This window comes from Tribolium castaneum, chromosome 8 (assembly GCF_031307605.1).
Source record: "Tribolium castaneum strain GA2 chromosome 8, icTriCast1.1, whole genome shotgun sequence".
NCBI classification, from domain to species: domain Eukaryota; kingdom Metazoa; phylum Arthropoda; class Insecta; order Coleoptera; family Tenebrionidae; genus Tribolium; species Tribolium castaneum.
The window spans coordinates 13,158,186-13,180,444 of record NC_087401.1 but is presented as its reverse complement, the minus strand read 5'-3'; the positions used below and the strand labels follow the sequence as shown (position 1 = coordinate 13,180,444).

Below are 22,259 nucleotides of genomic sequence, written 5' to 3'. Positions count from 1 at the left end.
TAAAAGTCAAAAACCGTGCAATTCCACCACCAATTAAATCAGATTACTTAGTTAACATTTTTTTTTAATTAAAAAGGAAATAACCATAATTCACTCGTTACGATGTTGTTGTCCTGTCTCGACGAGTTTAAAAACTTGAAATGTGAGTTTTTGCAATATTTTCTTTTTTTGTGAAATAAAAAGATGTACAATTCAATTATTTGTGTGTTTGTTTGACGCACTTAATTTGCCATTTATTTATTTATTTTTTGTTTTTTTTTTAAATAAAAATTAACTGTTCTCATGCAATTTGGCTCGGTTTTATGGCTCGGTTTTATTCCAAAAAAATACTTTAACAATAACCAAATACTTTTTTATTTATTATTTTTATTTATTTATTATTTATTATTATTTATTTATTTATTTATTTATTTATTTATTTATTTATTTATTTATTTATTTATTTATTTATTTATTTATTTATTTATTTATTTATTAAACGTACTCTTACACGATTTGGCTAGTTTTTAAATAAAAAATACGATTTTTGCCATTCTCACACGATTTGGTTAATTTTAAGGCGAAAATCTGAAGAAACTTAACTTATTTAAACGAAATAAATGGCAAATTAAGGCAATTTTAGGTTTTCATAGGCAATTTGGCATGTTTTTAAACAAGAAATCGGTGAAAATTAAGATATTTAAACAAATCAAATGCCAGAATAAAGCAAATTTCAATATATATAAGCACTGTATTAATAATTTTTACGCTAGAAATCGTTATTTTTAAACAAAACAAAAAACTACAGGAAAAGACGAGTAACTTCAATAAAATGGTATTCAATTTTTCAATTTAGTTCGAATTTGGTGGCAAGAAGGTAAGAACAAAGACAAACATTTTACTAGAAAATATTTATTTTTGGTGGTGAATTTATTGGATTTGTTTTTGGCTATTTGAAGACGTTTTTTTAACGTTACAACGGTTGTTATAACGTTATTGGTAAATTTACAACGTTGTTATTTGGTTGTATGATTACATTTTCCTTTAACGTTTATGTTACGTAATTTAACAACCATCTTTATCCTTTTAACCAATTTTTAACGTTAAAGTACGTCTTAGAAGAACTTAATTTTATTAATAATCGTATTTATTAACGTTTGTTTTAAACGTATAATAAAACGTATAAAACATAAAAACTGAAATTTAAAAAATCATAAAAAAGGCAATTAAAAACAGCCTTTTTAATTTTTAGGAAAATAGAAAAAAGTGCAGTGTTGTCATTTTTTAAAACGTTACTTATTGGCGTTGATTACTGGTTTTATGTTTACTATAATTTTACGTTATATTCTTACAGAATCATTTATTTAGTTTCGAAAAAAAACCGTTGTTTTACGTTACAAATAACGTTATTTCCGGACGTTAATTCAACAATAAAAATAACGTTTTTGCAACGTAATTTTTTTACGTTATTTTTACGTTAGTGTGCTTTCTGGGGTGAGCCCTTACGAAGAAGTACAGAAAAAGGGTTATATAAACTATCCCCTTTCAGGTAAAAAATTGATTTTGATTTTTAACAATTCCAAAAAAATGCTACGTCACTGGCGCAAAAACGGTGCAATTCCACCACAACGTCACGCTGCAAAAACAATTCCACCACGTTTCATTACCTAATCATCAATTAATTTTTTGTAAATTAAAAGAAACGTCCATAATTCACTCGTTAAACGACGTTGTCTTCATTTAGCTCCAGGTAATTATGCGCTCAAAAAACTTGAAATATGTGTTTGACAATGATGTAAATGTTGCGGAAAAAGCAATAATTTTTTCCTTAATTTTATTTTAAGGAAGAGGTATAAGTGAGACCAACCTTGATAAATAAATTGGTGAATTATCATTATCCTTGATGCGCTTAAAAATCATACCGGCTGTGATTCGAAAGTGGTATCGTAGTTGGCCCTGATTACTTGAATTATTTTTAATTTGGACAAAATTTAACTCAAAATTCACTAAAGTCGTCACAGTTTCGTTCCATCTTTGTGCCAAAATGGACGTCTCGGTGCGACTTTTTACCGATTTTGAAAAACTCGGAGGTAACTTGATTTTTCCATTTATTGTTATTATAATGATTGTAACTAGATCCCCGAGTCAAAAACTACACTTTAATGCAGACGCCTCTCCAACCAATCGTCATATCAACGTTGTATATGCTGTTCATTTTAAAAATCGGGCCTACTTTGATGAAACATCGCGAGCCCTTGAACTTGAAATATGTGATGATTGCGTACAATATCGTCCAAATCGTGGCCAACTTGGTGGTTTTTGTGATGGTAGGTTGGGTGATTGACAATAGAGGGCGTTAACTAAGTTTTTAGTTTGCTAAAATCGTCCCTAACCTGAATTTTTTGTGCTCACCGGCTGATAATTCCACGCCCGCCATGTTGGCGGCCCACCATTGTTACACGCTTTTGAAGTTTCTTGATCTTTTGGATACGGTACTGTATTATGGATATATTACTTATAAAAAAGTAGGTTTTTTTCGTTTTGAGGAAAAGATGGCGCCAGGTGTCGTACTTGCACGTGCACCACCATGTTGGCATGCTGGCGTCAGCCTGGATCTCGGGGAAGTACTTCCCGGGCGGGCACGCCCTCTACTTGGGTTTTTATAACACTTTTGTCCATACTATAATGTATGGATATTATCTCATGACGGTGTGTTGTCCCGAGTATGGGAAAAGTGTGTGGTGGAAGAAGCATTTGACGCAAGTGCAGATTGTAAGTGTTGAATAATGCGCTCACTCGTTATGGCAAACATTACGCTTGTTAAACAAACGTGTTTTAGGTGCAACACTATGTGGTTTTTTTCACGTTTTTTGTACAGTTGGTAAACCAGGACTGTTCGTATCCCAAATTTTGGACGGCTGTGTTTTTGAGTACAAATGTGTTGATGATTTTTCTTTTTACAAAGTTCTATCGAGATAATTACGGGAAGGCAACAAGTGACAAAGTTAAATGAGACTGTGCTTTGAAATAAATTTTGTTTGTTACGCCACTGGTTTTATTTCGTAAAAAAATCACAATTGTGATCGACTGTGTAACCTTTGGGATTTCTTTAAAATAATGATGAGGGAACAAAAAAATTATTTCTTGCGTAATGAGGAATCAAGGTTGACCACATAATTCTTCTCATTCACAAATCATCGATGCACTTTTCACATTTTGTGCAATGGAATGTATAGACGGGCCAAGGTAAATGCAAAACAGGTGAACTTTAGTAAAAACATGCAATTTGAAACAGAAAAAATCTAAAAATAAAACTTACATAACTTTGCTGTGTTGTGCAAAAGATGTTTTTTTATTACCTGATAACTGAGTCGTCATGAAATCCAAAATTATGCAAAAAAACTAATTTGGAAGTTTTTCATCCGACTTTGAGACAGTATCTGGACTTTAAACCGATGGAATATTTGCATTGTTTTTGCCTAATTTGTGACGTTTCACATCTTCAAAATCAAAAATTGAAACAATTGCCTCGAACAGCTCACTTCAGGCCTTCATCCTGTCAAAATCACCCGAGTTATGCGCTAAATTTTTTCTACAACTTGTAGTTTTTTTTCATTTTATCCGGTCGCATAATTTAACATTTATTGATTACAATTTTTAAATAATCTCACCTTGACAGTCCTACGATTCTTCCGCAACATAGTAAAAATTTTAATTTCAAAAATGATGCAGCATAATTTCGTAGGTTAGTTTTTTCTAATTTGAAATTTATGTTTTTACGATTTAATTCAGTAAAATGCAAAACTCAAATTAATGTAACCTTGAAAGTTCAATGTTTCTGTAAAATAAATGAGTAGCATTCTTTTAGATGTGCGTCTAGTTTTTTTGCCAACCCTGAAAAACTCAAACCCAAAAAATATTAGCTGAAATTTTCTTTTGATGGATTATTGCGTCTTAGGCGGCATTTGACATTTTACATTAACGTGTAGGTCAAATTTATTAGTAGATTTCTAGGATTCTCTTCTTTTGCAATAAAACCTGACCTGACCTGACCTAAATTTTGCAATGGAAAAATGTGAGATTTGTTTTTTTGTTGATTTATTGTGGAAATATTGCCTTCACAAAAAAACACGGCTGAAAGTAATTCGTAAGGAGTTTAATTTAAATACCCTAAAATAAACAGTTATTCTTTTGAATTTTTTGTAGAAATACTGAATTACAAAGATAGGGCAAAAATTACTAAGTAAATAAGTAAAAATTTGGCAAAACAAAATAGCTTGCAGTATCAAAAACAGATCAAAAAATAACTTGCGATAGCAAAAAATAGAGGAAAAAATAGCTTGCGGGAAAAAAAGGAGCACTAAATGGTATAGCTCAAGAGAACAAAAAATAGCTTACAGTAGGAAGAATAGAGAAAATAGCTTGCAGTAGCAAGAATAAAGAAAGTAGTTTGTGGTAGCAAGAATGAAGCAAAAAATTGAACAAAAAATAGCTTGCGGGAGCAAAAAATGGCACAAAAATAGCTTGCAAAAGCAAAAAAATAGCTTGTTGGAGCAAAAAATAGCTTGCAAGAAGAAAAATAGAGCAAAAATAGCTTACGGGAACAAAAAATGGAGCAATAAATGGTACCTATAGCTCGTGAGAATAAAAAATAGCTTGTGATAGCAAGAATATATAAAAAATAGGTTACGGTAGCAGAAATTGAGCAAAAATTAGCTACCTTAAGCAAAAAATTGCTAGCGGGAGCAAAAAATAGCTACCGAGAACAAAAAATAAAGCACGAAATATTTTATGGAAGCGAAAAATGGCACAAAAAATAGCTTGCGGGAACAAATAATTGAGCAGAAAGTAGCTTACGGGATCAAAAATGTAGCACTAGCTCATAAGAACAAGAAATAAAGCAAAAAAATAGCTTGCAGTAGCAAGAATGGAGGAAAATAGTTTGTGGTAGGAAAATTTGAGCAAAAAATTGTACAAAAAACAACTTACGGGAGCAAAAAATGGAGCAGAAAATAGCTTGCGGGAACAATAAATCGAACAAAAATTAGCTTGCGGGAACAAAAAATTGGGCAAAAATAGCTTGCGGGAACAAAAGAATGGAGCAATAAATGGTACCTACAGTTCGTTAGAATAAAAAATAGCTTATGATAGCAAGAATATTATATCAAAAAATAGGTTAAGCTAGCAGAAACTGAGTAAAAAAATAGCTAGCGGAAGCAAAAAATAGCCAGCGGGCCAGCGGGAACAAAAAATAGAGCTAAAAACTGCTTATAGGAGCGAAAAATGGCACAAAAAATAGCTTGCGGTAGCAAAAAATGGCCTGTGGGAGCAAAAAATGGCAAAAAGTAGCTTGCAAGAAGAAAAAAGCAAGAAATAGCTTGTGGGAACTAAAAAACGAAGCAGAAAGTAGCTTGCAGGAACAAGAAATAGAGCAAAAAGTAGCTTGTGAGTGCAAAAAATGGCACAAAAATAGCTTGCGGGAGCAAAAACTAGCTTGCAAGAAGAAAGATCTTGTATGAGCAAAAAAAGGACACAAAAAATAGTTTGCGGTAACAAAAAATCGTTAATTTAGATATTTACCACGTCTGTAAACCCGGGTTGTAAACTCTATTTTTTCTACAATTCTTATCTGTTTACTTTGACTGGTTTAAATTAAAAAACATAGTTTTTCATCAAAAACTCAACGCAAAATAATGTACCTATTTTTTAATTTTTATTAATTTATTTCTGGCAGGTCTTGTATGTGGGGTTTATAACATAGTATTTTAACACATAATTAAAACAAAAATAAAATTGTCTTTATTAGAAAACAAATAAACGTAACAATTCAATAACTAAAATAAAAATCAAACGATAAAACTTTCAAATAAATAAATAAAAAACTTTTTCGTATGAATACTTTAAACATTAGTATCCATCGTAAAATTAAAATCGCAAGGACATATCTTCAACCCTTGATGATAATCTTGATGGGGACAATCCACCAAAGCAACATCCTGCACCTGACTCGCTTCATCAGTCACTTGCACCTCAACCGCTGGTTCACTTGAGTCAACCTCTAGCAAACGCAAAAGATAATCATTGATACATCGTTCAAGTTCTTCTTGTTTTTTGATTTCTCGTCTCATCTTCGAACGTCGATTCTGGAACCAGAATGTGACTTGTCGTTCGGAAAGAGCGGTCGATTTGGCCAGTTCTTTTCGCCGATTGCCCAAAATATAAGCGTTCTCTGCGAACGCAGATTCCAAAAGGGAGATCTGCTCTGGTGTGTATTTGAGACGTTTTTTTGGGGTTAATATGTGATGGGCTAGATCCATCAAGGTTGCCTCGAACGTGCTAGGGGTTGCTTGTGTCATGGTTCAAGGCTAAGTGAATGTGGGAGTGGAGAGTGGAGGGGGGGACATTTCCCCCACTCGGTAAAATTGGGTTTATTTTTTGTTATTTTCGAGATTTTGTTAATAAGCCGGCCTTGATTATTTAATTATTTAATTAAAGAAATTGTGTACGCGCACTAATTTGGGTTTATATACGGGGTCCATTCTAAAATTAAAATCACCTGCTCTAACCTCCAAGGTGGAATTTAATCTAGAATTTTTAATCCCATAGTTAATAACGTACATTGTTATTATTTGTATTAATTTACAAAAAAAATATCTAAAAAAATATATATTTTTTTTAAAAAAAACACCACAGGTATAATGACCAATAATACTCTAAATACCAAATTTTTTTAATTTTACTTGTTTTTAATTCTTTTTGTTACTACCAAGAGGATAAATAGTGTACTATGTAAAGCAGTAACCAAAAATGTCAGTTGTTATTTACAAAAATTTAAAATTACGTCATCATTCAAAAACTAATGACGTCGTAAATGTTGCTATAGTGTCATTATCATTATCATAACATTATGTACACAGTTAAGGTCCTTTTTGTATATGATTTGCTATATTTTAAAAATTAATAAAATGTAAATTAGTTTCTTTATCAACAATAACAATGTAGGTGTCATTTTTTGACATTATTATCAATTTATCTGTCGAAATCGTTATATGTAGATTAGGAAATAATGTCGCAATACGAGTTTACTGTTTTCAGAAGTTAATATATTGTAGCAACGTTTTTTTTGTACACCATTAAATTTTTATTATGACCCTTTAGGCTTATTGTGTGATTTATTGCAGTCAGGCTGTAGTCTTTCAGACGAACCAATCGGTATTGTAAATATTTTTGGGCCACCCTTGTCAAAACATCTTATTGTGAGGGTTGTTTATCTTAAACACCATTATCTGTTGTAAAACTTTATAGTGTACAAAGAAAAGTTTGCTACAATTTAAAGCTTATCAGTTAGAGTTTTATTATGTCGTTCTTCTAGAAGTAATTTTTCAAAAAGAGAAATAAAAACAATGAATTCTATGTTAGCAATTTCAGGGTAATGGGAAATTGCCAGATGTTTTTTTTTTGCTTATGAAAATTTTAGTCGTCCGTTTTTTTAGTCTGTTAAGAGTGCAAAGTTGAACATTTCTGTTTTTTTTCCAAATAATTAGTGAATTTCGGGTTGAGAAAATCTTGCGATTTTCTAGCTTGTTTCGTCTCCTAAGTTATAGTCCTCCGTAGTCCTGAGACTAAGGGCCGATTTCATAAACAAATTTAATTGTCTATTAAAATTTAACGTCGACTTTTTTATTTTTACCCATTAACGTATTTAATTTATGAATTAATTTATGTCAAAAATTGTCAAATCAATATAAACGTAAAAAACAAAAAAAAAATAGTGAAGATGAGATGAGAAGAAATTACTTCTAAATTTAATAAGAGTTTGATTTTTTCAAAGATTTAGAACTGCAAAATGACAATGAGGATAATTTAGAGTACAAAGATTTTTTTTGAAGGAAAATACAAATGCTAATGTTTTGAAAAATTTTAATTACAGAGCACTTTGCTATGAAGATTTGTTCTTTAAATTTCATTTTCAATGCCAGAGGCTTTATTTTTTTGAAGTTTTCAATATCCAATAATTTAAGATAACACTGTTCTAACTTATTTTTTTTTAGTTCTTTCTATATAACCGCCGGTTTTTCTGTATTTTTTTTATTTCTTAATAGCTGCAATCCCAGAATCCCATTGCTTGCATCTATTTTTCTGGCTTTGTTTTAAAATTGTCGAATTTGGTTTTAATTTGCTCGAAATTTCGATGGCATGAATTTTTTAAATTATATCAGGCCAAAATATGCACAAAATATAGGATATTCTATATTATTTGTATTGCAAAATTTTTTGGGCTTAAATTTTGTACAAATTTATGTAAATATTTAAACATACCGACAATAAAAAATTCACCATTATAAAAATTTTTGAAAGCCCCCCCCCCAAAAATTAATTTCTGGATCCGCCCCTGATATCTAATAAGGGCCGTTAGTTAATGATTTGCAAAATTTTTTGTTAAGACGAAATGCAATAAATTAACGAACGTTTTAATGTCTCCAATTAGTTAATGTGGCATTAGCGGTGTATTTATGAAATCGGCCTTAATTCTTTTCAAAAAAAATAATAAATAAGTGTGTAGCAAAAATAAGTAAAATAAAAAAAAATCATAACTAAAAAACTTTAGAAAATTTTGCAACTTGCTTTTGTCATATTTGTGGAAATAAACTAAAAAAAAATCCTGGATTTTAGTTTTTCACTCAAAAAATTCATAATTCGAAAACAAAAGTCCTAGAGCAAAACAGTTTATTCCAGCGCCTTCTACGGTTCACCTTACGTATTATACAAGTTTTTTACATTTTTGGAAGAAAAATTTACAAAATTTTGATTGTTCAGAATTTTGCTGTTTTCTCAAAACCACTCGATTCCCAGGATTATTTTACATACATTTGTTTGAAAAAACACCATTTTTGTTAACAACATTGCCGAAAAAAAATTGTCCGCCACTGACGCTACCATAAATCTAGCCAACACCTCCACGGTCGAGGTTAATGTGTACACCCAGCCTTGGCGATTTGAATGTTTTGTTTACGTTTTTTACTTCCTCGTACTACACAATCATTAATTTCGGCCAAGATGTGATTTTTTACTTCTTGTCTAAAAAACACAAAATGCATTTGACGCACAATTGGCATCAATTATTAATAAGCCAATCATCGTTTTCATTAGTCAGCGGTAGAAGGTTAGATAAATTATGGTAAATTCCATAAGGTGGCTGACCATGATTGTTAGTTTTCACAACACTTCAGTATTTCCTCTGCTAGAAAAGACACAACAAACAACATGACTACGTCCGTGCAAAAATTCCTAGATGTGTTAACGGATTCGCCACAAATTTCGGGTATGATTGAGTTTTTGCATTTTTGCACGTTTTTCATTCAAGTTTTTAGATGTACGCATGAACCGATTTTTGATGAAATCACCGCTTCAACTAATCACAACTTTGGGACTTTATCTCGCCACTGTTCTACTTATCGGCCCGAGACTTATGCGAAATCGGAAACCCTTTTCACTAAAAGGCACAATAGTTGCGTACAATGTCATACAAATTTGTTGGAACCTTTACCTATTTTTAGGGGTACCTGAACAGTTTTAAAAATCAAACAATTATCGTGTAATTTTCTGAATAGTTTGTAGGACTTTCCAATAATTTAAGCATCGTTTGCACACCTTATGAAAAATCCAACCGACAAGAAGTGTTACAAATGATAGAATTGCACTACCGGTACATTCTTCTAAAACACTTCGATTTAATTGAAACTGTAAGTACAAGTGTTGCGATTGCAGAAAATCAAGTTTGCGTAGATGTTTTTCGTTTTGAGGAAAAAAGAGCGCCAAGTGTCCTTCTTGCACGTTTACCATCACGTTGGCATCCTGCTGGCGGCCTGGGTTTCGGGCAAGTACTTCCCCGGAGGACAGGCCACCTTTGTGGGGCTTTACAACACTTTTGTGCACCTTGTTATGTACTGTTACTATTTGTTAAGTTCGTACAAATCGAGTGAAACTCTGTGGTGGAAAAAATACGTCACGCTGTTGCAAATCGTAAGTAGGCGGCAATTTGGGTGATTGAAATCTAGGGTGTTTGTTTTTTTTTTTTGAAGGTGCAACACTGTCTCGTGTTTTTGTGCGTTTTTCCCTCCGTGGTGAACCCGAACTGTTCGTACCCGAAATTTTGGATGGGTCTGTTCTCGATCAACGTCCTCTTCATTATTTATCTGTTCGGAAAGTTTTACAAAAACACGTATTTGGACAAAAAGAGGCAATAGTGTGGTTGAGAGTCGTGTGTGTTTATATTTTTGTAAATTGTACAAATCTGGGTTAATAAATTATTATATGGTTTCACACACACGGTTTACATAATTGTAGAAGGTATCTGATTAAATTTTAATTCCTCATTAACCTTTCACAAAAACAAGCTCATAACCGGTTCAAATCGTGACTGAGGCGGCACCACGTGGATTCAAAAGTAGTTTTTTCTGCCATTTTGACCTCTAATTTTGGTCCAAAATTTTATCTAAGGCGGTGATTTTTCGACGTTTCGAAAAACTGATTACTATTACGTATAACAATACCATGCAATCATTTAAATTTATAATTAGAGTAGGCCTTTTTTTCTTTCAGATTGATAAATTGTTGCAAACTGAGGGAAAAAATGTCTTTTAATTAAATATTACCGTTCGAAAGTTAAGAATACAAGTTAAGAAATAGTATATTATTATACGAGTTTTATAAGGCGCGAATGGTTTTGGAGCACGACGAAGGAGTGCCAAGAGTGTAATATACTATTTTTTTTTACTTTCTAACATTAAAGTCTCATGATTTATAAATAAATAATCACAAGGTATTACGGCCTGTTTTTGTTGTAAGTCGTTTTTTTTTATTTGCTGTTGTGAAAAAAAACAGACGATTCCAATGACGGAGACATTTTATGATTTTCATTAAAAAAATCATAACTCGAAAACTAAAAGTCCTAGTGCAAATTATGCGATATCTACGGTTTATTTTACGTATTATAGTAGTTTTTTTTACATTTAAATTTTTGAAAATTTTTGCCTAAAGTAATAGTGGTCATACCACTTGCATTCAAAAATCAAAAAAGATATGACTAACCTTTTTTTTAATTTGCTTTTCTATGACTTAGAATCAACCCTCCTCTACATCCCATAAAAGTGCAAAAAGTCAATTGGTTTTTGATTTTTGTCGATTTCAGTTAATGGGAAGAAAAAAATTGAGAACTACCAGGAAATCATTTGTGAATTTTTTTAAAGGTCTTAAATGTGCCACATGTCATTTATTTTTGACAGAAATGTGACGTTTTTTTAGGATAACTGTTATACAGGATGATTCAAAAGTGTCGGACAATCTGTCCTATGACAAAAAAAATGTTTGAGCCTTTTTTACGCTCTCGTGTTTAAACATTCATACGTGGATTTCTGAAAACACTTAAACAATAAATAACTAATACTTATAGATAAATAATAAAATATGGCTGACATTATGCACGTGGTTGAAAATTTTCAATCATATAACAAAAAACTGCTTACATCTGAAAATACTTATGCTAGCTTCTATTTTTTTGTTGTAGCTTTTGTTCTAATTTGGGTAAATTAATATGGAATAGAAAACTACTTTTTTAATTGTTTTATTAGGTAATCTGATCAGTGATCAGACTGGTCAGACCACGATAAATGATAGGAATATTTACCTACTCTCTGGATTTTTTAAGTTTGCTCAAATAAAAAATTTGTTAAAATTAAATTTCATTTTGTATCTCAAATTATACTAATAAAACTCATTAAAAAAAACAAATTCTTACTTAAATATAACCGTAATAGCGTTATATTGTGCATCGCAAACATAGCAGTTATGTAACCGTCATATAACCTTTGCTACATACGCGAGATATTGCCATGGTTACATAACCAATATATGCACTAAATCTAGCATACGCTATATTGCATCAGAAACCTGATTTGATATTATATAACCGAAATAAACCAGGGTTATTTGTGCCAAATAGAACCTTGGTTAAGTAACCGTTATATAAACTTTGTTTAACTTAACCAATGGTTAGGTTTGTGTATTGCGGTCAAATAACCGCAATATACCTCAGTCAAACTGTGCTATTAGGGTTTAAGCACGTTTTAAAACTAAATAACGTAGTTTATTTTGGAGAAATTACTAAGTCAGATCAAAAATGATGTTCATTTTGTATTTATCAAGCGTTTTAGTATAAATTTACTTAATCGAAGTTTGGTATAAAAAGTTAGCCATGAAATTTTCTGTTGTTTTGTCTTAGGAAGTCACTAAATTCGGTTGAAAATTTCATTATTGTTGTTTTTTTCGTATTCTTCAACACGTTAGAAATACAATTAGGTATTTTTCAGCGTTTCTTTAAAAACGCACCGAAAATGTATAAAGTTAATCAAAAAATAGTGTTAAAATTGGTTTTTTTAAGTGTTAAAGCACGTATTTGCTGAAAAAAACAAGTTATCTTTGAACAATTTATAGGGCAATTCGATAAACGTAAGAAAAAATGTTATTAGGATATATTACAACTAGATGAGAGATGAAATAACGGGAAATAGTCAGAAGATCATCAGAAATAATGATAGCAGATTTTTTTGTTAAAAAGAAAATATGAAATGAAAAAACTACAAAAAAATGCAACTAGATAAATTTTTTTAATGATTTTTTGTGTTTAAGGACGAATTATAATATTTGTTGTAAAGTATTATCGCAATCATTAAATTTGCAGTTATGGTTTTACGTAAAATCAACGATTTAAAAAAATTATTACAAAAAAATTTCTCAAAATTGGCGAATTCCAAGCTCAGAGCGGTATAAATTTTAAAGAATCACTTCAGTTCATGCTTCAGTAGTTCAGTAGAAACAGAATAATAAGATTCGGGGTTTTCCTACAAAGATACATTGGTTTCAACGTGCACTTATAGGTGACTTTTCTTCGAAAATTTTCAGTGTTATTGTTATTTATATTTATATAAGTATGGAGAATATTAATGTAAAACATTTTCTCAAAAATTGCTTTACTTTCCCTAATAGCACACGAGATATAACCATTCAATTAACTGCACGCTCTTAAATGTGACATTTTTTAAGGTAACTGTTACATAACCGTCTCATCTAACTGTTATCTATGCGCGGTTATAACCAAAAACTGCTTATAACACATACCTATATTGTTTTGTTATTATAAAAACCGGCGATAAATCAAATATAACCGTAATGTAATGTATATAAACTGAATCTACCATGCGCTATATTGCATCACAAACATAACAGTTACATAACTGTCATCTAACCTTCACTGTATACACCAGTTATCTAACCGTGGTTATATAACCGTTATATAAATTGGTACTAACATAACCAATGGTTAGATTTGGGTATTGCGGTTATATAACGTTATATAACGGCAATATAACTCGGTCCAATTGTGCTACTAGGGTTGGGGTAAAAAAAATGAATTTTTTTAGTTTGTTAAAATGTTATTTCTGCACACCAGTGTATTTGGGCACCATTTTTAACCGCAAAACACCTAAATTTTCCCTAAAACTGACCAAAAATCACCTAATTACGCCAAAAATGCCATATTTTCGACCAAAAACTCGTTTTCTCTAGTTTATTTTGTAAATTCAAAATCAAGTCAGTGTTTTTGTTGTCGTAACGTTGCCACACCTCGTTGTTTGTTTACACGTCACCTGTCAAGCCCGTTGAGGTTAATTGATGGTGTTATCAGTTAGATGATATTAAACTTGTTGACGTGTCTTGCCAACGAAGATGACGAAAGAGCAGATGCGGGCTTTGATCCTTGTGGGGGGCTACGGCACGCGCCTCCGCCCCCTGACCCTGAGCCGGCCCAAGCCCTTGGTGGAGTTCGCCAACAAGCCCATCCTCCTCCACCAGATGGAGGCCCTTGTGGAGGCCGGCGTCACCGAAGTCATCCTGGCCGTGTCCTACAGGGCCGAGCAAATGGAACAGGAGCTGAAAGCGGAGGCTGTCAAGCTAGGCATAAGTTTGATTTTTTCCCATGAAAGCGAGCCCCTGGGCACTGCGGGGCCCATCGCACTGGCGCGGGAGCATCTGCTGAAGAGCACGAAGCCGTTTTTTGTCCTTAATTCTGATATTATTTGCGATTTTCCCTTCAAAGAGTTGGCTAAGTTTCATAGGGATCATGGGCAGGAGGGCACCATTGTGGTGACCAAGGTGGAGGAGCCCTCCAAGTATGGGGTTGTGGTCTATGATGAGAAGCACTGCATTGAGAGCTTCGTGGAGAAGCCACAGGAGTTTATTTCGAATAAAATCAATGCAGGTAGGAAAGTGGGGTTAGGAGGGATTGACAGCTGACGTGTGGCATACCAACATTATAGTTATTAATAATACGAGTATTATTATTATTAATAATTACGGGTATATTATTATTATTATGTATTATGTCCCTTTTTTGTCATACGAATATATATAATAATACGAGTGCAAAAATCTTAAAGTTGGAGGACTGTCGTTATGCAACGAGCGTATGCGAGTGTTATTCATATTTTTTTTCTTGGAACCTTGTAATTTAAAACACGTTGCTATGGGAGAAGTGTTTTAAAATAGTGTTTATAATCTAGTATTTAGATATTAAAAATAAGAATGAAGTGCTACCAACAAAAAAATTACGAAATGATTATCAGATTTTTGCACTGAGTTGGGCGCTGACGTAAAGATTCGCAAAAAAAATAAGATTTACTCTGACGTAAATTATAATAACTTCCTACTTATTGTATTAAATGATTTTAACTAGTGAATGACGTGAAGAAATTAAGTTTTTTTATTCTAATTAAAATTCCCATTGTATGCAGTTTAACCCGCAGGTGAATATTCGATAATTACGACATGGTGTTTTTGTTTGTTGTACATAATTCATAATCATAAGTCATGCCTTCAATTAAATTTTTGGTCAAGGTCGGCTGTGGTAATTAACAATTTTCTAGGAAGTCAGTATAGCCAACTGAATTTGTTGAATTGAAAATTAAATTAAAAGACTGGGTGATTTCTAAAATTATTTTCTACTATATTTCAAAAGTAAAAGTATCACATAAATCTGCGTTTGTTTGCCGTTAAACATAATATTCTTCTGTCTTTGCATTTGATTTTTTTCAGATTTTTTATAATTCTTTACAACTGTTATTAATTAATTTATTAATTAATTAGTCTATCACTGCACAAAAATTTACTTTTTTTATTATATCTAACATTCTGTCTATAAAAAAGTAAGTTTATTCCGCTTTGTTCGTTATACAGGGTGTCCCACCTAAAACTTTTGAGCTTAATATCTCAGTTATTTCTCAACGGATTGTTATAAAATTTAGAATGCACATATTTTAGGAGGTGGTTCTTCAATTAGGGGCAAAAAAATTGCCTCAAGTTAAAAAATGTAATGTTAACACACGTTTCTCTTATTTAAAATTAACCCCAATTGCTATTAGATTATTTAACACTGAAAAATAGATGGCCATACAAAGTCGCTCGTCTGATCTAACGAAAAAATTTTATTTTGTTGTTAAAAACATTTTATGAATTATACAAAAAAATATACTTAATTTATTTCGAGCTAGAATCATTAGAAAAAAAATCTGAAATAATTCACATGCGAAAATTAATTAATTAAAAGAAGTCACGTGGAGATTTTTCAAAAATACTGAACAATGGCCACACTGAATAATGTAGCAGAAGATATTTAAATTGACACTATATCTGATATCGTCTGTCTCTACATGATTCAGTACAGCCGTGATTTTTTGGATTTTTATTGATAAATTCGTACTGTTTTTCATTATGTTTTATTGATTACTTTGGTAATAAACCCGTAGATAAACTGATTTATACTTTAAAAATGCAAAGAAATATGAGAAAGTAAGCTATGACGTCAAATTTTATTTGTTTTAAAGTGAGTAAACAATGGCGGACAAATTATTTTGACATTTCCTGAAAATTGTAACAATTCTAACGTCAAAATGCCAGAACATAATTAAGTGTGTTTTACATGAAATGACTCTACTGTCCGGTTTTTTGAGACGCAATGGTACATGGTACAGTATAGTACAAAAAACTGTACCTACGTTGTATATTTTCCATAATTAAAAGTCAAGGTTATTCTATTGTTTTCTTCCAAAACACAAAAAATCATTACGTTATTAATTACGTCCGTAGTTTTTTGAGACAATGTTTCAAGCATACAGGGTCACTAAAAAGTATAAATACAGTTAAATATTATAAAAACTATTCATCAAAACTTATTGAAATCTGATATATGCTTAAGCGTAAATAAATTCCACCGTTTCAGATGTTTACCAAATTTCTATCTCGATTTGTTCTGAAGATACAAAGCTAACTTGATTTTTTTTTAATGACAAATAGGGTTAAATTATATATTTTTTAGAACAGTATTTTTTTCTGAGTTCTGTGGTATAACACATGCATACCCTATTTTAATCGAAACTCAAAAAACAATTTGAACTAATATAATTTTGTAAAATGTAAAAAGTTTATAATATTATTTTGTTAAAATAACACTGTTAGCTGAAAAAGAACACATTTTAATAAAAAAAATATACACGAAATACGGTGTGAATTTATAAAAAATGCTCTTAAAATATTAAATTTGACCATATTAATCAAGTTAGCCTTGTAATTTTAAATAAGTGATGGTAGAAAATTGCTGTATCCATACTTTTTAGCGACCCTGTATAATTGAAATAAGAAAATTCAAAAAATAGTTTTTTGAGCCGAGGCGCAGGCGAGTCATTCTTGACACCCAATAATTCCAGGCCTCTACATCCTAAACCCCAGCGTCGTAAACCGCATCCAACTCCGTCCCACCTCCATCGAAAAAGAGGTCTTCCCTGACATGGTCTCCGACCAGCAACTGTACGCCTTCGAACTCCAGGGTTTCTGGATGGACGTCGGCCAACCGAAAGACTTCCTCACCGGAATGTGTCTCTATTTGAAAGATTTGCGTACGAAAAACGCCGATAAGTTGTACAAAGGGCCAGGCGTTGTAGGCAATGTCCTGGTGGACCCTTCGGCGAAGATCGGCCCCAACTGCCAGATCGGGCCCAATGTGACGATAGGGCCCGGAGTTGTGATTGAGGAAGGGGTTTGTGTGAAGCGATCGACGATTTTGAGGGATGCAGTAATTAAGTCAAACTCCTGGCTGGAAAACTGCATAGTGGGCTGGAGGTGTTCGGTGGGGAAGTGGGTGCGGATGGAGGGGACGACGGTTCTAGGGGAGGATGTTATCGTCAAGGACGAAACGTATATCAATGGGGGACAAGTGTTGCCGCATAAAAACATCACCGTCTCGGTGCCCGAGCCCCAGATTATCATGTAGTTGTTGTTATATTTTGTTTTATATATTTTTTCATATACTCTGTAATGTGCGATAATTGATGCCATTTATTTGTTTGTAATAAATGATTTTTTCAAATCATCTTGGAACACCACAGTTAATTGCAGTGACCTGTATAGTTCAGTCAAAATGTTGTGGAAAAGTATGTATAATTATTAATAATACACGTGCTATGATATGTTATTTTTTGTACTTTGGTTGTACAAATTTTTCATTGTGAAATTGAAAGTAGAAAAAATAGTATATCACACTCGTTTTATAAGCCTTAATTGTGGCACTCCTTCGGCGTGCTCCAAATCCCTTTGTGCCACAATATAACGTCTTATAAAACTCGTATAATAATATACTTTTCGCCCCTTGTCGGGGTCCAAACAAACTTTTCTTTGACTAAACATTTTTATTTTCCTTAACTTTTCGATTTATTAAAGTCTTATTTGCCTGGACCATGTATTTGGTCACAATTCTTCAAACTAGAAGCGGGATTGGGACCAGTACTAGCCACCACACCGACTTCAACACATCCCTTGCCGGGGAATTACACATATCAGCCCAACACATAATGCAAAAAGTTGCGTTTAGCTTGCGTTTCATTTTATTACAACTTTTTTCTCCCGTACATCCCCGATATTCGCGTCCGTGTTCTAGAAATTAATTTTGGTAATGCTAAAAAAAATTTAACTTACCAGCGTTCGTAATGAAATAACACAATACTTCCTTACTAGTACATTTTTGTTCTACCGGTTTTGCGCATTTACCTTTACACGACCAACAGTGTAACTTGTCCGTTTTACCGGAGGATAAAGCGCAAATTGCCGAAATAATTAAAATTATTTTAAGTGTGACAGATGTCATTTTTTCACTTTTTTTCAGAGAATTTAATGTTATCAGCGATTTTTTTCAACCATTCGTTTAACTGTAATAACATAAAGTTGTATTTTTTTAAATAGGAATCATAGTTGGCTATGACATTTTCGAAAAGATTATTTTTTTCTGATTTGATATGTCTATTTGTGTAATACGTTAATTTTAAATATTTAAGAAATACGAAACATTTCGTTTTTTCTTTATAGTAGGCCATGAAAAAATTTTGGATTTTTAATTAAAGCTATGAAAATTGTATTACCCACCAAGTATTTATAGTTTAACGAATTTTTAAACCTAATTAATTCAAAAACAGCATAATAAATTTTTATTAGATTAAATTTTTGCAATTAATAAAAATTATTTGTTTTTATATTTAAAATGGCAAGCTTATGTTGTCATTTTATTTTCCAATTTTAAACATGAAATGTCGGAAGAAGAAAAATCTTATTAATTGTATGATTGCGTATCAATAAAATTTTATTTTACAAAAAAATGTCAATCCAAACACCAAAATCAAATTCCATCTGCGGTAAAAATTTATACAACATTATCAACGTCACCTCCATTGAACTTTACTAAATCATAAAAAAGTGGCATCAAATAGTAGTGACACATCGTTTGCAATTTTCTGCACATTTTTTATGTAATTAAAATCTGCGACGCTCGTATATTTGTTCAATTGAAAATAACTTTAACATAGCTTATTTTTATAATTTCACATTTTTTACTTTAATAACCGCTCACAAAATTTCTAGATTATTCACACCTTTTATGTGAAATAATTTTTCCATGGCCAACTACTTTCAAATATTTTAAATATATTTTCTAGCAAAAATATATAAAAATATCAAACTATATTTATATTGTTTTGAGTTCAGAAAAAAGTAAGCTTTTCAAAAATGTCATAGCCAACTATGATTCTCATTTAAAAAAATACAACTTTATGTTATTACAGGTAACGAATGATTAAAAAAATCGCTGATAACATTATTAAATTCTCTGTAAAAAAGTGCCTTTAAGGTCTTTGTTTCAAATGTGTATCTTTTATAATAAGGAAGATATGAATTTTTTAATATTTCACTGAAGTGTCAATTTTTGTTTATAAGTCGAAAACAAAAGACGATAGCGAAGTGCGGTTTTGACCAAAATTATTCTCTCAAAAAACGGACCCGAAAATGTGCCATTTGTTTTTCTCTAAACTTCTTAATTTCGGAGACCCCGGAGACTTTTTGTCGATTTAGAATCTGGGTAATTTTGAGGAATTTATTTAAGTTTCACCAGAAACTTACTTATTTCAAAAAGTTTCTTCGAAACAACCGATGAAGAAGAAAATAAAATAAAAATTGTTGTAAAAGGATTAAAAATCCCGCGCTGCGTTTAGTAATTTTGGTATTTTCTGGCGTCCCTGCTTGTCACCGGCGCCATTTTCCGCAATCACGTTTTTTCAATCGCGCGTTGTGTAACTAATAGCCCCCATAAATGGCTCAAAGCAAGTTGAACGACCTGGCCGGCAAGTTCGGCAAAGGGGGCCCGCCCGGCCTGGGGCTCGGACTCAAACTTCTGGCCGTTGGTGGCGCCGCAGCTTACGGTATCTCGCAAGCCATGTACACCGGTAAGCCCTTTCAAATTTTTTGCGGTTTTTACGCCCGTGTCTAGTCGAAGGGGGCCACCGGGCCATCATGTTCAACCGCATTGGGGGCGTCCAGAAGGACATTTACACTGAGGGGCTGCATTTCCGCGTGCCGTGGTTCCAGTACCCCATCATTTACGACATTCGGTATTTGGACGAATGAGTGTAGCGGGGTTTGTAAGGGGGCTGTTTTAGGTCAAGGCCGCGTAAGATCTCCTCGCCAACGGGGTCGAAAGACTTGCAGATGGTGAATATTTCGCTGAGGGTGCTCTCAAGGCCGAATGCCAGCCAACTGCCGATTGTTTATAGACAGTTGGGGCTGGATTATGATGAGAAGGTTTTGCCTTCGATTTGCAACGAGGTGCTGAAGTCGGTTGTTGCGAAGTTTAACGCAGCTCAGTTGATTACACAAAGACAGCAAGTTTCGCTTTTGGTTAGGAGGGAATTGACTGAAAGGGCGCGCGATTTTAATATAATTCTGGACGATGTTTCCATTACTGAGCTTTCCTTCGGGAAGGAATACACGGCTGCGGTTGAAGCCAAACAGGTGGCGCAACAGGAAGCCCAAAGGGCTGCGTTTATTGTCGAGAAAGCCAAGCAGGAAAGGCAGCAAAAGATTGTCCAAGCGGAGGGCGAAGCCGAAGCCGCAAAAATGATATCCTTTTTATTTTTTGATTTTTTTAGTTTTATTTGTTTATTTCTCCTTAATTTTTGAGTAATTTTGGAAAATTGCTGGTAAGACGCTTCTGACTAACTTAGCTAAAATTACGGAAAACTATAGATTAGGAGACGAAACGAGACATAAAATCGTACCACAGAAGTAACACGTCAGAGGGCACTTCGATCGTTATAATTAATTTAAATTCAACCAATTTATTAATTGTGGGGAAAAGATACAAAAATGTTGTTTACTGAATTGAGAAAAATTGACTAAATTACACAGTTATGTAATGAATTTTTAAAGTATATTATTCCAAATACTACGGAGAAATGCTTCTCTCTAATTAGTTTTTAGAATGTTATAAGAGTACTAAAAAATAATTTAGAAAATTTGAATTTTGAAAAAGATCAAAATAAAATCTACAAGAAAATTTGGAGAATGAAGAAATGTTGATAATAGTTAATTATTATTACACAAGACGATGACATTGCTTACCTACGAGTAAAAAGGTTGAGTTCAAGAGAGACGAAGTCACGAGTGAACTTATTTCGCGAATAGATATTACGTGTATAATACAACATTTTTTCTACAGCTGGACTTCAAGTTTACGAAAAAATAATTATTAGTCTCTTAACCCATCAAATGAGTATGTTATTGGAATTTGTAAATTTAATTGAATAAAATAAATCTAAAACATTCTATATATCTTCGCGGTTAAAGTGCTATTTTATCTACTCAAAAGAGTTGATAAAGAAATAGTTTAACATCTGCTATAGATAAGAATATTTGTTTGTTGGCAATATTTTAAGCCTTCTTTTTAATATCTGAATCCTAGATTATAATCACAATTTTAAAACACGTTTCCCGTTGGGAAGAAAGTTGTAGCCAATTAAAATTTCGTTAAAAAAGTCCACGAGATCTTCAACCGTTTAGGTCCCAAAGATGTTTCAAGCGTTCTTTAAAATTTGTTGCTCAGCGCCCTCTGGCGACACCAACGTAACTAGCGAGAACGGGACGTTTTATTAGTTCGTTTCGTAACCTAAGCTATAGTGAACCGTAGCTAAAACTAGAGTAGTCATAGCCGACGAGCCAGACGTAGAGTGTCGTTCGTGTAGTTAGTTTGTGTTTAAAATTTTTTCTTAACTTGAGTTTACTTAGGTGAAGCAATTTCCAAAAATCCGGGCTATTTGAAATTGAGGAAAATCCGCGCGGCTCAGAATATTTCACGAACCGTGAGTTTTGTTTACTTGATTTCTTCTTTAATTGGAAAAATATTTTTCTAGATTGCCAACTCGCAAAATAAAGTGTACCTCAGTGGTAACAGTCTAATGTTGAATATCTCTGATAAGGAGTTTGATGACCAGTCTGATAAGCTCAAACGTAAGGATTGAGTCTAGGTTTAAGTTCGTAGTGAGTGAGTGAAAAACTTTTATAAGAATATTTCTTTGTTACTATTTGTAAAAATATTCCTAAGTCTCAAATAAATGCGTAAGTTGTTACGAAGTCTTGTTTGATTTTGTTTACCCCTTTTGTAGGTAATGAATATGATGACACGACGCGAAGTGCTGATAAAAATGTGCTCAGGACAGCACGGAAAATGGCAACAAGGATTGCTGGATAAGGGCGGAATTTTCACGCATGTAGATTTTATATTTTGGTTATTGTTGCTTAATAAACGTTTTTAACACCTTTATTAAAACTGCATTTCTCTTCTTTTGTTTGTTCCTATC

At 32.6% G+C, this 22,259-nt stretch overlaps 4 protein-coding genes and 1 long non-coding RNA gene across 7 annotated transcripts in view; 3 read left to right on the top strand and 2 right to left on the bottom strand.

The window, feature by feature from the left end:
* Nucleotides 1–22,259, bottom strand: part of LOC100142105 (membrane protein BRI3) — a 64,017-nt gene that overhangs the window by 15,826 nt on the left and 25,932 nt on the right. The window lies entirely within an intron of this gene.
* LOC662823 (uncharacterized) lies at nucleotides 1,938–10,306 on the top strand. Its single transcript, XM_008196621.3, has 9 exons — nucleotides 1,938–2,069; nucleotides 2,116–2,306; nucleotides 2,352–2,471; nucleotides 2,509–2,751; nucleotides 2,819–2,983; nucleotides 9,344–9,538; nucleotides 9,591–9,722; nucleotides 9,766–10,002; nucleotides 10,062–10,306. The coding sequence occupies exons 1-9, from the start codon at nucleotides 2,024–2,026 to the stop codon at nucleotides 10,224–10,226; spliced, it is 1,494 nt and encodes a 497-aa protein (XP_008194843.2). The 5' UTR covers nucleotides 1,938–2,023; the 3' UTR covers nucleotides 10,227–10,306.
* Nucleotides 13,647–17,455, top strand: Gmppb (GDP-mannose pyrophosphorylase B). The gene is made up of 2 exons (XM_968980.5): nucleotides 13,647–14,293; nucleotides 16,794–17,455. The coding sequence occupies exons 1-2, from the start codon at nucleotides 13,762–13,764 to the stop codon at nucleotides 17,354–17,356; spliced, it is 1,095 nt and encodes a 364-aa protein (XP_974073.3). The 5' UTR covers nucleotides 13,647–13,761; the 3' UTR covers nucleotides 17,357–17,455.
* LOC107398083 (uncharacterized) lies at nucleotides 17,752–18,462 on the bottom strand. Its single transcript, XR_001575045.2, has 2 exons — nucleotides 18,058–18,462; nucleotides 17,752–18,015 (listed from the first exon to the last, which is right to left on the bottom strand). It is a non-coding gene; the product is annotated as an uncharacterized LOC107398083 (long non-coding RNA).
* Nucleotides 19,625–22,228, top strand: Phb2 (Prohibitin 2). Of its 3 annotated transcripts, none has more exons than XM_969008.5 (6): nucleotides 19,625–19,850; nucleotides 19,895–20,015; nucleotides 20,064–20,523; nucleotides 21,684–21,761; nucleotides 21,813–21,909; nucleotides 22,065–22,228. In XM_969008.5, the coding sequence occupies exons 1-6, from the start codon at nucleotides 19,718–19,720 to the stop codon at nucleotides 22,148–22,150; spliced, it is 975 nt and encodes a 324-aa protein (XP_974101.1). In that variant the 5' UTR covers nucleotides 19,625–19,717; the 3' UTR covers nucleotides 22,151–22,228. The 3 variants fall into 3 exon arrangements, 2 of the variants coding, with proteins under 2 accessions (XP_974101.1, XP_008194845.1); XM_008196623.3 differs by having other exon boundaries at nucleotides 21,813–21,943; XR_511508.3 differs by having other exon boundaries at nucleotides 19,626–19,850; nucleotides 21,813–22,017.

Coding starts and splice junctions, on each gene's coding strand:
- LOC662823 (XM_008196621.3), top strand. CDS start 2,024: ATGGACGTCTCGGTGCGACTTTTTACCGATTTTGAAAAACTCGGAG. Junction 2,752..2,818: donor ATTTGACGCAAGTGCAGATT/GTAAGTGTTGAA, acceptor AACGTGTTTTAG/GTGCAACACTATGTGGTTTT. Junction 2,984..9,343: donor GGAAGGCAACAAGTGACAAA/GTTAAATGAGAC, acceptor TTTTCATTCAAG/TTTTTAGATGTACGCATGAA.
- Gmppb (XM_968980.5), top strand. CDS start 13,762: ATGACGAAAGAGCAGATGCGGGCTTTGATCCTTGTGGGGGGCTACGGC. Junction 14,294..16,793: donor TTCGAATAAAATCAATGCAG/GTAGGAAAGTGG, acceptor CAATAATTCCAG/GCCTCTACATCCTAAACCCC.
- Phb2 (XM_969008.5), top strand. CDS start 19,718: ATGGCTCAAAGCAAGTTGAACGACCTGGCCGGCAAGTTCGGCAAAGGG. Junction 20,524..21,683: donor AAGCCGAAGCCGCAAAAATG/ATATCCTTTTTA, acceptor ACTTGAGTTTAC/TTAGGTGAAGCAATTTCCAA. Junction 21,762..21,812: donor CTCAGAATATTTCACGAACC/GTGAGTTTTGTT, acceptor ATATTTTTCTAG/ATTGCCAACTCGCAAAATAA.